General features: G+C 46.1%; 1 protein-coding gene across 3 annotated transcripts; it reads left to right on the top strand.

Moving 5' to 3' along the window:
- The first annotated feature begins 293 nt into the window (after positions 1 to 293).
- On the top strand, positions 294 to 10,298 carry LOC136434427 (thiamine transporter 2-like). Of its 3 annotated transcripts, none has more exons than XR_010755745.1 (7): positions 294 to 434; positions 962 to 1,171; positions 1,777 to 2,451; positions 2,837 to 2,933; positions 3,372 to 3,564; positions 4,120 to 4,611; positions 10,019 to 10,124. XR_010755745.1 is itself a non-coding variant. In XM_066427217.1 (7 exons), the coding sequence occupies exons 1-7, from the start codon at positions 348 to 350 to the stop codon at positions 10,166 to 10,168; spliced, it is 1,554 nt and encodes a 517-aa protein (XP_066283314.1). In that variant the 5' UTR covers positions 294 to 347; the 3' UTR covers positions 10,169 to 10,298. The 3 variants fall into 3 exon arrangements, 1 of the variants encoding a protein (XP_066283314.1); XR_010755746.1 differs by having other exon boundaries at positions 4,120 to 4,498; positions 10,019 to 10,116; XM_066427217.1 differs by having other exon boundaries at positions 4,120 to 4,261; positions 10,019 to 10,298.
- Positions 10,299 to 12,438: the final 2,140 nt, after the last annotated feature.

Here is a 12,438-nt window from a genome sequence, read left to right on the forward strand (position 1 = left end):
TCACAGTAAGGAAAAAAAACAACTTTGTGTTTTTAGTTCACAAGGAAGTATGAAGGCAGAAGTCAGAATAAACACGGTGGTTTTATAATTCAAAATTAAATTCAAAGTTCATGGTTCACTACGGAAACTGCCAACATAAATCCTCCGTGAACATTTCCCCTTTTACGGTACTAGTAAATGGTGTATTGCAACAATAGTTGCAAGCAACAAGCTTCATACCTCTTAACCCGTAGCACTGAAGTAACAATAGCATGTATGGCGACGGCAACTGAAGCTACATGTTTCTTGCTTTGCAGAGTTTAAAACTTGAAGAAACAGCACGTGTGCAGCTGTGAAAAGGACTGATCATGGAGAGAGCGACAATACTTCTTTGTCTGTTTGGCTTCTTTAAGGAACTGCGACCGTCAGAGCCATTCCTGACCCCATACCTTAAGGTAAGTTGTTTATTAGTTATTTTGTTATTTCAATACTAAGGAGCGTTTGAAGTTTTGTGTGAAATTGAATTGTATTTTCATGATAGTGCAATTCTAAAAGTATGAGTAAACATTTTGGCTGCAAGGCTGCCAGGTTTTACATAAATGACCATCCATCCATCCATCCATCCACCATCCATCCACCATCCATCCATCCATCCATCCATCCATCCACCATCTATCCATCCATCCATCCATCCATCCACCATCCATCCACCATCCATCCATCCATCCATCCATCCACCATCTATTCATCCATCCATCCACCATCCATCCATCCATCCATTCTTCTTCTTCTCTATTCTCTGATTTGTTCGTTCATTATCTAATTAGTAGTGTAGTAGTAGTAGTAGTAGTATTCATTTTATCAATTCATTCATACCCTCATCCATTCTATCATTCCATCATCCATCCATTCATTCATCATCCCTCATCCATTCCTTCATTTTATTCATCCATCTATCCATTCATTCATTCCCTCCATTCAGGGACCAGACAAGAACCTGACAGAGGAACAAGTAACCAATGAGGTCCTGCCAGTGTGGACGTACACGTACTTCCCAACGTTGCTGGTCGTGTTCCTGCTGACGGACTACCTGCGGTACAAGCCTGTCATCGTGTTCGAGGGTCTGACCCTCATCCTGACCTGGGTCATCCTGGTGTGGGGTCAGGGGGTCGCGCTGATGCAGGTCATGCAGGTGAATGAGGGGTACATCACATGTGGTACAGCTAAAAGCTGATGAATTGCATTGCATCGTACAATATCTTTATGATTTAGATAACTCCACTAGCATAGAACATAATGCCTAGAAGAAATATTATAAAAACATCAATAAAAGTGCTAATTTGTGTATTGTACAGAGCTAGACTCAGTAGATAACCCACTGCCCCTAATACATCACAAAGGCTATAATAGGAGGGTTTTTTCTAGGAAAAATTTTCAAGGGGGAGCATTGCGGGGGAGCAGAAAGACTATAAAGCAGAAGGATGGTGTGGAAGGGAGGTTTCCCTTCCTTAGTGGAAGTTGTAGAGAATTTTGAGGCATTGTGAAGCTCCCTGAGGGGAAAAAAATACTCTCAGACATTTTTAAGACTGAGCTCACATGTGACCTAGTAGCATCCCTGGCCAATCAGAATTTTGTGCTTGTCAGAGGATCTGCTCCCCAGGGTAGGGGGGCATGGGGAGAGCAAGGGGGCACAGTACCCTTGTTCCCCTGTAAAGAAAAAAAAATGATACTACTTGTGATAGAGACTACCTTTAACTATCTTTCTTACAAATACCATCCACCATACCTGTTACACAGGTCACCTACGGTCTGTCCACCGCCGCCGAGATCGGTTACTTCTCCTACATCTACTCCGTGGTACCGCGGGACAGATACCGCAAGGTCACCGGTTACAACCGGAGCGTCGTGTTGGTGGGGAGGTTTGCAGCGTCCGTCATTGCCCAGGCGCTGATCTCGACGAAACTGGTGGGTTATTTCGCCCTGAACTGTTTTTCCCTCGGAAGTGTCAGCGTGGCGTTCCTCATCGGTTTCACCCTCCCCACTGCGAAGAGGAGTCTGTTCTTTCACAAGGATGCGGCAAACCCTGAACAACTCCTAAACACTGATAACATTGCTGAAAAGGGCAGTTTGCAAGACGCAAGACTGTGTGAAGGCCGTGGTGGTGCATTAGATTCAATGCCTGGAAGCAGACGAGAATCGATAACAGAAACTCCAGACAAATCCGGTAGCGAAGATACTTTCCTCTGCATACGAGATGACACCACAGCTTCCACTGACAACAAGGGGACTGTGCAAGATTGTCAACCTAAGGCCCCTACAACAGCTCTAAGAACAAGACCACAGCGTGAGGGTCAGTTTGTGTGGCTGACCACCTTGCGGCAGCTTGGCCAGAGCCTGATGGACGCCTACCGGTCAGAGGCGCTGCTGGCGTGGTCAGTCTGGTGGGCATTCGCCAAGTGCGGGAATTCACAGGTCGGTACCTCTTTGTGAGTATACGTAGGTTTGGTTGTTTGATTGTCTGTCTGTCTGTCTGTCTGTCTGTCTGTCTGTCCGTCCATCCGTCCAGAGGAAATGCATGGATAGGGCCTGCATAGGGTGAATGAGTATCATATTGCTTTACAAAGCACATGCATGTCGCATGATTCACCACAAGTGGCATTCTGTAAAAAGTCAGTGTTTATTGCATAATCTATTGGAAAATAACGCCCTTCTGTTTAGTGCTCCTTTAAAGCAATGTACTTACTACACTGTACTTACTTACTGACCTTTATGCCTCCTGATATGTTTAAAACATTATGTAGTTGACTTGAATTACATGTTCCTCCATACACGTGTGTGTGACTGTGTGTCCCTTCAGGTGGGGAACTATGTGCAGAACCTGTGGGACATGATCAGCCCCTCCAGTCAGCACAATGTCTATAACGGCGCGGTGGAGGCTGCAACCATGTTGGCAGGTGAACAGTAGTTTGTGTTTGTTTGTTCCTTCGCTCAATCGGTCGCTTGTACGCTCATTCCACCGTCCGTTCTTTGGACCCTTGTAGTGGAACATAGGACAGCATGTTAACTTTCCTTTTGCTGTTTCTGTTGCAAGGTATATTTTTACAGCGAGGGGTTGCTAGCCCTTCCCTTTAAAATGTACTAGAACTTGCACACCCCATTTTGCGTCCCAGTCCCAAAAGATGGGTGCAACCCCAACCGAGATGTCCTTCCCAGGATTTCAAAAGGTAGAAAAAGAAGGGGGGATATACCGGCAGAAGAAGAAACAAGCATTTTAACTTTTAATATTTAAAATTTAAGTAAACACCAGGAAGAGCTCACCACGAAAACCACAAACATTATCTGCTGAGTAGACAATGTATTACAATCACTGCAGTTCTACCTGTCTCTGCTAGGTGCCCTCGTGTCGCTGCTGATGGGCCATGTGAAGCTGAACTGGTCCGTAATTGGAGACGCGGTGCTGGGAGTCGTCTCGCTGGGGATGGCCGCCCTTCTGTTCGTCATGGCAACCACAAACAACATCTGGGTCTGCTACGTCTGCTACGTGGTCTACAGAACATCCTACCAGGCGCTCATCACTATAGCAACGTGGGTGTGCTTAGATTTGGCCTGTTCCCTTCGTAAACTTGAGGAGTTTTCAAGTTGATTTTACCAATGTAAAAGTACCAGAGTTATAAAACCAGCATTAAGGTCTTAAAAGATAAGCTTTCCCTAGAACTATGCTAAGTAGAGTGGAACTTGTTGCCACCAAGTACAGTATCCTCACTAGATATGCGAAGGTTTAATTAGATGTGTCAGGATTATGTAACCAGCTGCTATCGCGCCATGTGCCTGCAAAGCTGGTATGTTGCGCCAAAGGGTGTTTGTACTGGCTATATGAAAATACAGACAAATGTTGATTCCCACCACTTTGTTTCACTTTTATCTGCAATTTATTCAGTACCTTTCTGCTTTTTTTTAAACACTCAGGTTCGAGGTTGCTAACAGCCTGGACAAATCCATGACAAAGCAACGTGTCTGTGGCTAGATGCGGTCCTTTTTTATTACCATTAGTAAACTTGGGGGGTATCCTAGTCAATTTTCATTCCAACCACTTTCATCTCACCTCTCTGTGTTGTTTTCTCATTTTTTTCAAACACACAGGTTCGAGGTTGCTAAGAACCTGGACAAGTCCCTGTACGCCCTGCTGTTCGGTATGAACACCTTCGTGGCCCTGGCCCTGCAGACCCTGCTGACAGCTGTGGTGGTGGACAGGAGAGTACTGGCTACACCTGTACAAGCACAGGTAAGTACTGACACACCTGTAAAAGCACAGGTAACACATTCATTGCCCTTGCCCTCAAGACTCTGCGGACAGCTGTGGTGGTGGACAGGAGAGTACTGACACACCTGTAAAAGCACAGGTAAATACTGACACACCTGTAAAAGCACAGGTAACACCTTCATTGCCCTGGCCCTGCAGACTCAGCTGACAGCTGTGATGGCGGACAGGAGGGTACTGGCTACACCTGTACAAGCACAGGTAAGTACTGACACACCTGTAGAAGCACAGGTAACATGTTCCTGGCACTGCAGACTCTGCTGACAGCTGTGGTGGTGGACAGGAGAGTACTGGCTACACCTGTACAAGCACAGGTAAGTACTGACACACCTGTACAAGCACAGGTAAGTACTGACACACCTGTAGAAGCACAGGTAACATGTTCCTGGCACTGCAGACTCTGCTGACAGCTGTGGTGGTGGACAGGAGAGTACTCACGTAACTGGCTACACCTGTACAAGCTCAGGTAAGATAACTACTGAAAGAACACCTGTACAAGCACAGGTAAGTACTGACACACCTGTAAAAGCACAGGTAACACGTTCATGGCCCTGGCACTGCAGACTCTGCTGACAGCTGTGGTGGTGGACAGGAGAGTACTCACGTAACTGGCTACGCCTGTACAAGCACAGGTAAAATAACTACTGACTGTCAGAGGTAGCAAGCACAGGTAAGGTGATTACTGACTCAGTGACACACCCATCATTTTTGGGGATGTCATCCCTATAATCATTTATGGTCGCAGAACACAGTATTAGTGGGCGACCCCCGTGGACAATAGTAGTTCGGGTATGAAGTAGTGCGTCGCATTGCTTGAAAAGGCCGTAGTTTATCTTCTGTGCACGTTAGCGAGGCTGAAACTGTGGTGAATGGTAGAGGAATACGTCAGTTTTGAGACTGTACGAGTTGGATTACGATGTTTGTTCGGTCGGCGTGGTTTCGCGCCTGAATATTGTTAGCGCCCGACTACTGTAAGTCGCCTGCAGTACGTTGACCTCCGCTGGGGGTCATACCAAAGTGGCTTTTAAAAGGGAACGAGCCGGCAAATTAAAATGATTTCTTCACATATGTTGTAGATTGAACCTTGAAGTCAAACATATTAAAATTTGACACCCTAATTGTGCACCTTACTATAAATTTTCAAGCGTCGAAGCTTCTCACTTTGGGATCCTTAACTATGTACACCCCCATAGGCAAAATACTGTGGTCTGCAACCTTTTAACCCAAAACACATGTATTGTTTTTGATCGAAATGGCCGACTTTGCCACATGGAACGAGGGGTATAAGTCAGCTCTGAAACAGAGAATCGACGCAGGGGTGTCTAGAGGTGACAGAGGTTATGTTTTGTGGAACGGAAGGGTGGATGATGATGGCTATGGCAGAATCAGCATTCAAGTGGGAGCGAAATGTAAAGACGCACGTCTACACAGAGTGGCATATTATCTGTACAACGGATTTATTGACGATCGGCATGTATCACATATCTGTCACACAAGAAATTGTCTAGCGGAAGATCATCTATCCCTGGAGCCTGCTTACATCAACAATGAGCGAAGGACTTGTGTTAACAGTGGACATTGCTACACTCATGGTGTCTACAGAAACTGCGTTCTACACTAAGTTTCGACCCACATCCCACACCACCACCCACACCGCTCTCCGTACAACAACCCCCCCCCCCCAAATCTAACGTCTTCCACATGTCCCCGAGCAGGGGGATGTGTTTTACTAGCTCTACAGTTCACCTATTTCTTCGAATAAGGATGGTCCAGACTAGACATAGCAGCATGTACAGAGTCCGTGCTATAACCCGAGTCTCCTTTCTTGTCTCTCTTTTCTGCTTTAGCCTGTCGCAGATGGTAGCGTCTCAGTCTGTATGTCCAAGTCTTTCTCCTTTGTCGATGGTAGGCCTCTTCTCTGTCGATTGCTTCAAGCGCAGCCGTCCCCGGGCTTCCTTGGGAATGCGACGCGCCCAAGAATTCGTTGGCGCGGCGTATGGCGGCCCCGGACCCGACGGAGTCTCCAAGAGCGGCCGCGTGAACCCGACCGTTATAGTTCTTTTTGAAGGTCATTGCCTTGGGGACGGCCTTCAGGACTCTATTGTGAAAGGCCTCGCTCTTGTTCGTTGTAAGCAGCATTCTCTGTCTTTTAGCAGTCTCTGGGCCGAGTCTGTAGTCTATGAAGGCCTGCAGAGCCTTGCGGTCGGCTTCGGTCAGTGCCAAATTCCCTCCTCCTGGGATTTCTGGGGCGCGGCGACGGTGGCGGCCTTCTGGGGTGTGCTCGGGACACGTTGCCATTTCTAAGCTGCAGCTAGAATGTTCCCCTGATATGCAGTTAACTAGAGTGTTGCGAAATTGCTCGATTTCGTCGAGGAAGCCTGCGTCGTTGTCACCGTGGAGTTTCCCCGCATTATACAGGGCGCTGGTGCACTTCTTCACTAGATAGCGGCCCACCTGCCGACTTGCTTCCTGTCTCTGTACTTTCCTATTGTTTCCACCTTCGAACACTTCAAGGTACAAGTTGTACGTCCGACGACTGTGGTTTCTCTGATTGTGTTGCATACAATCCTGCTTTTCTGCAGGTTCCAGACCGGCTTCACGAAGGGCGTCGTTTGTTCCTCCGATGATTTGTGCGTCGTTGTCCGACTCCATAATCCCCACTTCCAATCCATGTTTCAAAAGCTTCTCCGTGTTCTGTTTCGCCATTACGCGTTCGCTGGCACCCAACTTTTTGTTTGTGTCGAAAGTTCGGGTACAGTCGTCGTGGGTACCGGGGCCGGATGGAAGCCCCTGTCTCTCTAGATCCTCGCATTTTTTACAATGTTGACTCGCCGTACTAACGGACACCAGCATCTTCTTGCCGGTCTCCGCCTCGAAAAACGGACATTCCGCCTGTGTTCCCGGCTGTGCCATGGACCTTCCTTTCGGTGGGTTGTTGTACGCCACGTCACTTTCCACTGTGACTGTCCGCCTTTCTTTCAGTCCCGCATCTAGTCGAAGCCGCTTCACTTCAGCCAGCGTCTTACAGTTCGCTTCCATTTGCTTCTCATTTAGCTCCACGTATGCCTTACTCGCCACATTGAGTTTCTTCTGCAGTGTTGTTCGGCTAGGCCCTTGAATGTTCATTGAAGCGAATAAAGGTTTGATAGCGGTACAACCGTACCTGTCCTTGGCCCCTGGAGTGACAGCCTGGATGTTGAGTTTGACGGGGAGCGGGCCGCGGGTCCCCGGCCGACGCGTGTCGGCTCTCTGGAACAGCTCTGCGGGTGTAGTCTTGTAGCCGCACGCTTTGCAGAGAAGTGCCTCCTTACATCCAAACCCAATCTTCTTTTCCAGTTTACTCGAAAACTTACAGTCTCCTTTACACACACGTCTGCCGTTAGCTTTCCGATGTCCGGCGTTGAACAGATTCATAAGTTCCTCCATCTTCTGCATGTCTACGATTCTGTTTCCCCTCACCTGGTTTCTGATGTAAGACCGCCGCTCTTTGTAGCCTTTCTTCTTGATACTGCGAAGCCACGGAAGGATGACGTGGTCTCCGGGCCTGTAGAGCATCTGGTACGTGTCCTTATCCAGTCTCTTTTTCAAATCGATGATGGGCGCGGTGTTTGTCAGCTGTATCTGTGCTCCTCCGTGCCCCACGCCAGGCGAGCCGCTGCTACATGACGCGACAGGGTCTTCCGTCACAGAACGTCCATTCTCCGCTGCTGAACCTTTGTTCCAAGGGATGTTTCCAACTTGAAAGTTGTTGCGGCGAAGCATACGACTTTTCAAAGCTTTACTGCCGGTTAGTCGACCCATGGTTAAACAACTCTGGCGGTGAGAAGCGTCTGGGAATAATGGCTGGGCTAAGCCAGCACTTTTCTTGTACTTCAAAGCGTGACCGCGGTTTAGAACGGGGGTGCGAACTACTACCCCCCCCCCCTCCCCTCCGTCTTCAATTGTATTATTGTATTTATTGTCTTTCCAATGACTCAATTGTATCATTTTTCGTCTCGACGTGAATAGTCCTAAAAAATAGGCACGGAACCATAATAAGAGATCAAAGCTAAAGACACAATAAGAGATCAAAGCTAAAGACACATTTCATACATCTACGTCAATTATAGAAACCGCATCTTCCTGGCTGGCTGACATTACGCACTTTTGCGACACCTTGATTAAATCTAAACTCGTAAGCGAACTGATCGGTTTCAGACTCTATAGTTTGAAAAACTTTGCGCTGTTTGCAGTCGGGATGCAGTCTTTCTCTATCTCCAGCTATCTGCGACCTCTCTTGCTCAAACTTTAGACCTTAACACACCCTCACTCCCTCGCTATCCCCCTCCCGGTGATGTCGGATATAGACAGTCTCGAAATGAACGCAGCTAAAGATTCCAAGAACGGTACCAACAAAGCAGGGCATAGGTTTTGTATTGAAAATGCTTTAATTGATAACTTCAATGTAGTTCTGCGTGGTACATGCTAGCACCAAGGACAGGGCCTAAGTGACAAGGAAGTAGCAAAGTACAAAGTTCGAAATATCTGAGCGAAACTTCATTGGAACAAGAAGATATTCGGCACACATGTTCAGTAATAGTTGTTCTCTTACACAAATTAAAAGAAATGACATTAAATTTTTCTTAAGGTCGCAGAACACAGTATTAGTGGGCGACCCCCGTGGACAATAGTAGTTCGGGTATGAAGTAGTGCGTCGCATTGCTTGAAAAGGCCGTAGTTTATCTTCTGTGCACGTTAGCGAGGCTGAAACTGTGGTGAATGGTAGAGGAATACGTCAGTTTTGAGACTGTACGAGTTGGATTACGATGTTTGTTCGGTTGGCGTGGTTTCGCGCCTGAATATTGTTAGCGCCCGACTACTGTAAGTCGCCTGCAGTACGTTGACCTCCGCTGGGGGTCATACCAAAGTGGCTTTTAAAAGGGAACGAGCCGGCAAATTAAAATGATTTCTTCACATATGTTGTAGATTGAACCTTGAAGTCAAACATATTAAAATTTGACACCCTAATTGTGCACCTTACTATAAATTTTCAAGCGTCGAAGCTTCTCACTTTGGGATCCTTAACTATGTACACCCCCATAGGCAAAATACTGTGGTCTGCAACCTTAAACTCCAAGTTGCAATGTGGAGTCCAATCGGGAGGGTCCAATCTGCAACTGGGCCTGTGAATGAAACCCTCGATGGCCAAAATCCCCTGGCAAATATTTTCCCTATGGCTGGTGCGGTTAGTCTGGTAGAGACTAAAGTGGCAGGTCAGAGTTGCAATTGGGTAGGACTATTCATAAATGAAACATGACAGAATACATTGAAGAGGCTTAGACTAATTCATGTAGCCTGGAATCCAAACCTATTATAGCTCTCAAGTCTTCTCTCCGCAAATAGGAATCCAATTAATAGCTAGCCTGGAGTCCAGCCTATTTACTAGTAGCTTCCGTCCGCTACCCAAGCTCCGCTGCCGGCCGGGTAGCGGACGGAAGCTAAATAAGCTGGATTTGGCCGGCAGCGGAGCTTGGGTAGCGCAGCAGAGCTAGGGTAGCGGCCGGAAGCTAAATAGGATGGATTCCAGGCTAATTAATAGCTCCCAAGTCTCCTCTCCGCAAATAGGAAAGGAGCTTCGGGTGCTGTAATAGGTTTGGATTCCAGGCTATAATTCAGGGACTCTATTGTTTATGGTATGTCTATTTGCTTGTAAACCTGTACATTATTCCCCCCCCCCTCCAGTACACTGTGTATGGCGGGTACTTCAGCGCCATAGCAGCTGCGTATCTGCTGAAGTCTGTGGTGACGTGTGCGCACAGGGGATGGCGGGAAACCTGGAGAAGCGCCTGTGTGAACACGACAGACGAGGACGAGATCTCGGAAGGAACATGATGAATAGTAGTGTGACCCGTGACTTTCAATGATCGTCTGGCGTAACGGCAGGGTTTTCGGCCGAGGACCCAGCGCTCTCGGGTTTGAATCACCTGGTGCCACTGATGTTGTGCCTTTGGGAAAGGCACTTTACACAACTATCCACACACACAGGTGTATCATGTGTGGGTCACGACACCAGCAATAGCTGCCTGTGTCTCATGTGTATTGCTCCGTTGCAATTCTAATAGAATCAAATCAAATGATTGCTAATCAGAACAAAATGTACTGCGTAATGACACTTAAGCACTTTAGCCAGCCTGATGGTGCAACAATCCTTGGGGGGTCCGGGATGATGCTCCCCGGGAAAATTTTGAAATCTTAACCCCTGTAAACCTTGAGGAATGCCTAGGTCAGCACCGCACGTGAGGACATGGAGTCAACTGGAAACAAGAACTGTTGAACACATACTTTGAACCTCCATTAGAATTACTGTGAATGCAGAAATGTTGGTGCAAACTTAAAACCACTGCAATTTTTTTTACCTCCTACCCCTTGTCTACTATTGTCTCAAACGCGAACATAAAACCACTCCATTTTCTCCCTACCTTGAAAATTTCAACTATGCAAACTTAAATGCATTTATAGTATTCCACAGGGTTACATAAGTCCACCACTTTGAAAAACAGTGGGTTTGAGCGATCTCTAGCGCAGCACCCCCAGGTATGCACAGTTTAGATATACAGGAGTGCATTATACTGTACTGAGGGACTGTTGGGTTGGAGATCTGTTTGGACGTATCTTTTCAGGGTGGCGGAATTACGTAACCATCATGAACTAGATTTCCACGAACACATTATCTTCGCCAAATAATCAAGGCTTATTATGGAGAGTGATTGATATCTACGTGCTTATCACCCCCTGCAAATTTGATCATGCACCATACCATTTGGAAGTTATGATGGGGCGAATGAGTCCAGTCTAGTTAGGGTAAAAGATCATTTGGTGGTACAGGACTAGTATATGTGTAGAGTGTGCTGATATATGTTATAACTGGTCATGAAAAAATATGAGTATGTTGATATTATATGGGTCACAAAGGTTCGATATTGCAGTGTTGTAAGTTGAAAGTGATGATGAAATGGTACAGTCAATATATATGAATAGAATAAATCTTTATTCCATATCATACACATTTTGAAAGACATAGTACATGTACATGTGACTTTTCCGCACCTTTTCGTTATGTCGCCAATCGTGGTTAACAAAAATGCCTAACCTGAACGCGTTAAAAACCAGCAGGACCCACACCTCTGCTTGGAGGATAGTTTATTTATTTGACCTACATGTACGTTTATGCAAGGCCATCTGGTTACATGACCTGACAGTCCCATGTCCGATTATGAAATGCAGTGGGTTAACAAACTTTCCTTACTAATTATGCAAATAAGCTCCTGATTTGCATAATCAGTCATTGATTATGTAAAGCACCATCTGAGCTCTGTAAATACCAAATATCACGACGATCTGTCGACCCCTTCTCAAGTTATTCATGTCCGAATGTCAAAACAAAAACACCCACTGCAGTTCTTAACAAGCCGCTAGGGGGCCCAAATTTACAGAACTTACTTTCTGTGGCATGAACTATCTACCACACAAAAATCATGACCATAGCACTTTCAGAAAATATGCCTCCAAATTTTGAAGCTCTGTTGCAGTACCTTAGGTGCCCGCTAGAAGGCCCATTATCGAACTTGACCTTCCTTTCTGTAAACCCTACCCATCCACTAGATATCATACAGATCCATCAACAGCTTCTCGAGTTATGCTGGCGACATACAAATACACATCCACACAAAGCCTGCTGCAGTACCGACGGAAAATACAAGGGGAACCATTTTTGAACTTGGCCTCTGTTTCCACAACATCTACACACCTGCAAAAAATCATGAAGATTCATCAACGTTTCCGTCACTTTTTTTGCCTACATACAAACACACAAAAATGCAAAGTCCGCTGCAGTACTGTTGAAAAACGCGAGGTGAACCATTTTCGAACTTGACCTTCCTTTGCACAACCACTACACACCTACCGAAAATCATAAAGATTCATTGAAGCTTTCTTGAGTTATGCTCCTGACATACATTCAGACCCACCCAACATATTTTTCAACCGAAAACATAATCTTCTCCGAGTACAAGTACTCGGCGAAGATAATTATGAAAGGACTACTCTAATCAGTGATATGTATTCATATATATATATTTTTTTATATATATATTTATATATAG

This window comes from Branchiostoma lanceolatum, chromosome 5 (genome assembly GCF_035083965.1).
Source record: "Branchiostoma lanceolatum isolate klBraLanc5 chromosome 5, klBraLanc5.hap2, whole genome shotgun sequence".
Lineage (NCBI taxonomy): Eukaryota > Metazoa > Chordata > Leptocardii > Amphioxiformes > Branchiostomatidae > Branchiostoma > Branchiostoma lanceolatum.

Coding starts and splice junctions, on each gene's coding strand:
- LOC136434427 (XM_066427217.1), top strand. CDS start 348: ATGGAGAGAGCGACAATACTTCTTTGTCTGTTTGGCTTCTTTAAGGAA. Junction 2,452..2,836: donor CCAAGTGCGGGAATTCACAG/GTCGGTACCTCT, acceptor GTGTCCCTTCAG/GTGGGGAACTATGTGCAGAA. Junction 3,565..4,119: donor GCGCTCATCACTATAGCAAC/GTGGGTGTGCTT, acceptor TCAAACACACAG/GTTCGAGGTTGCTAAGAACC.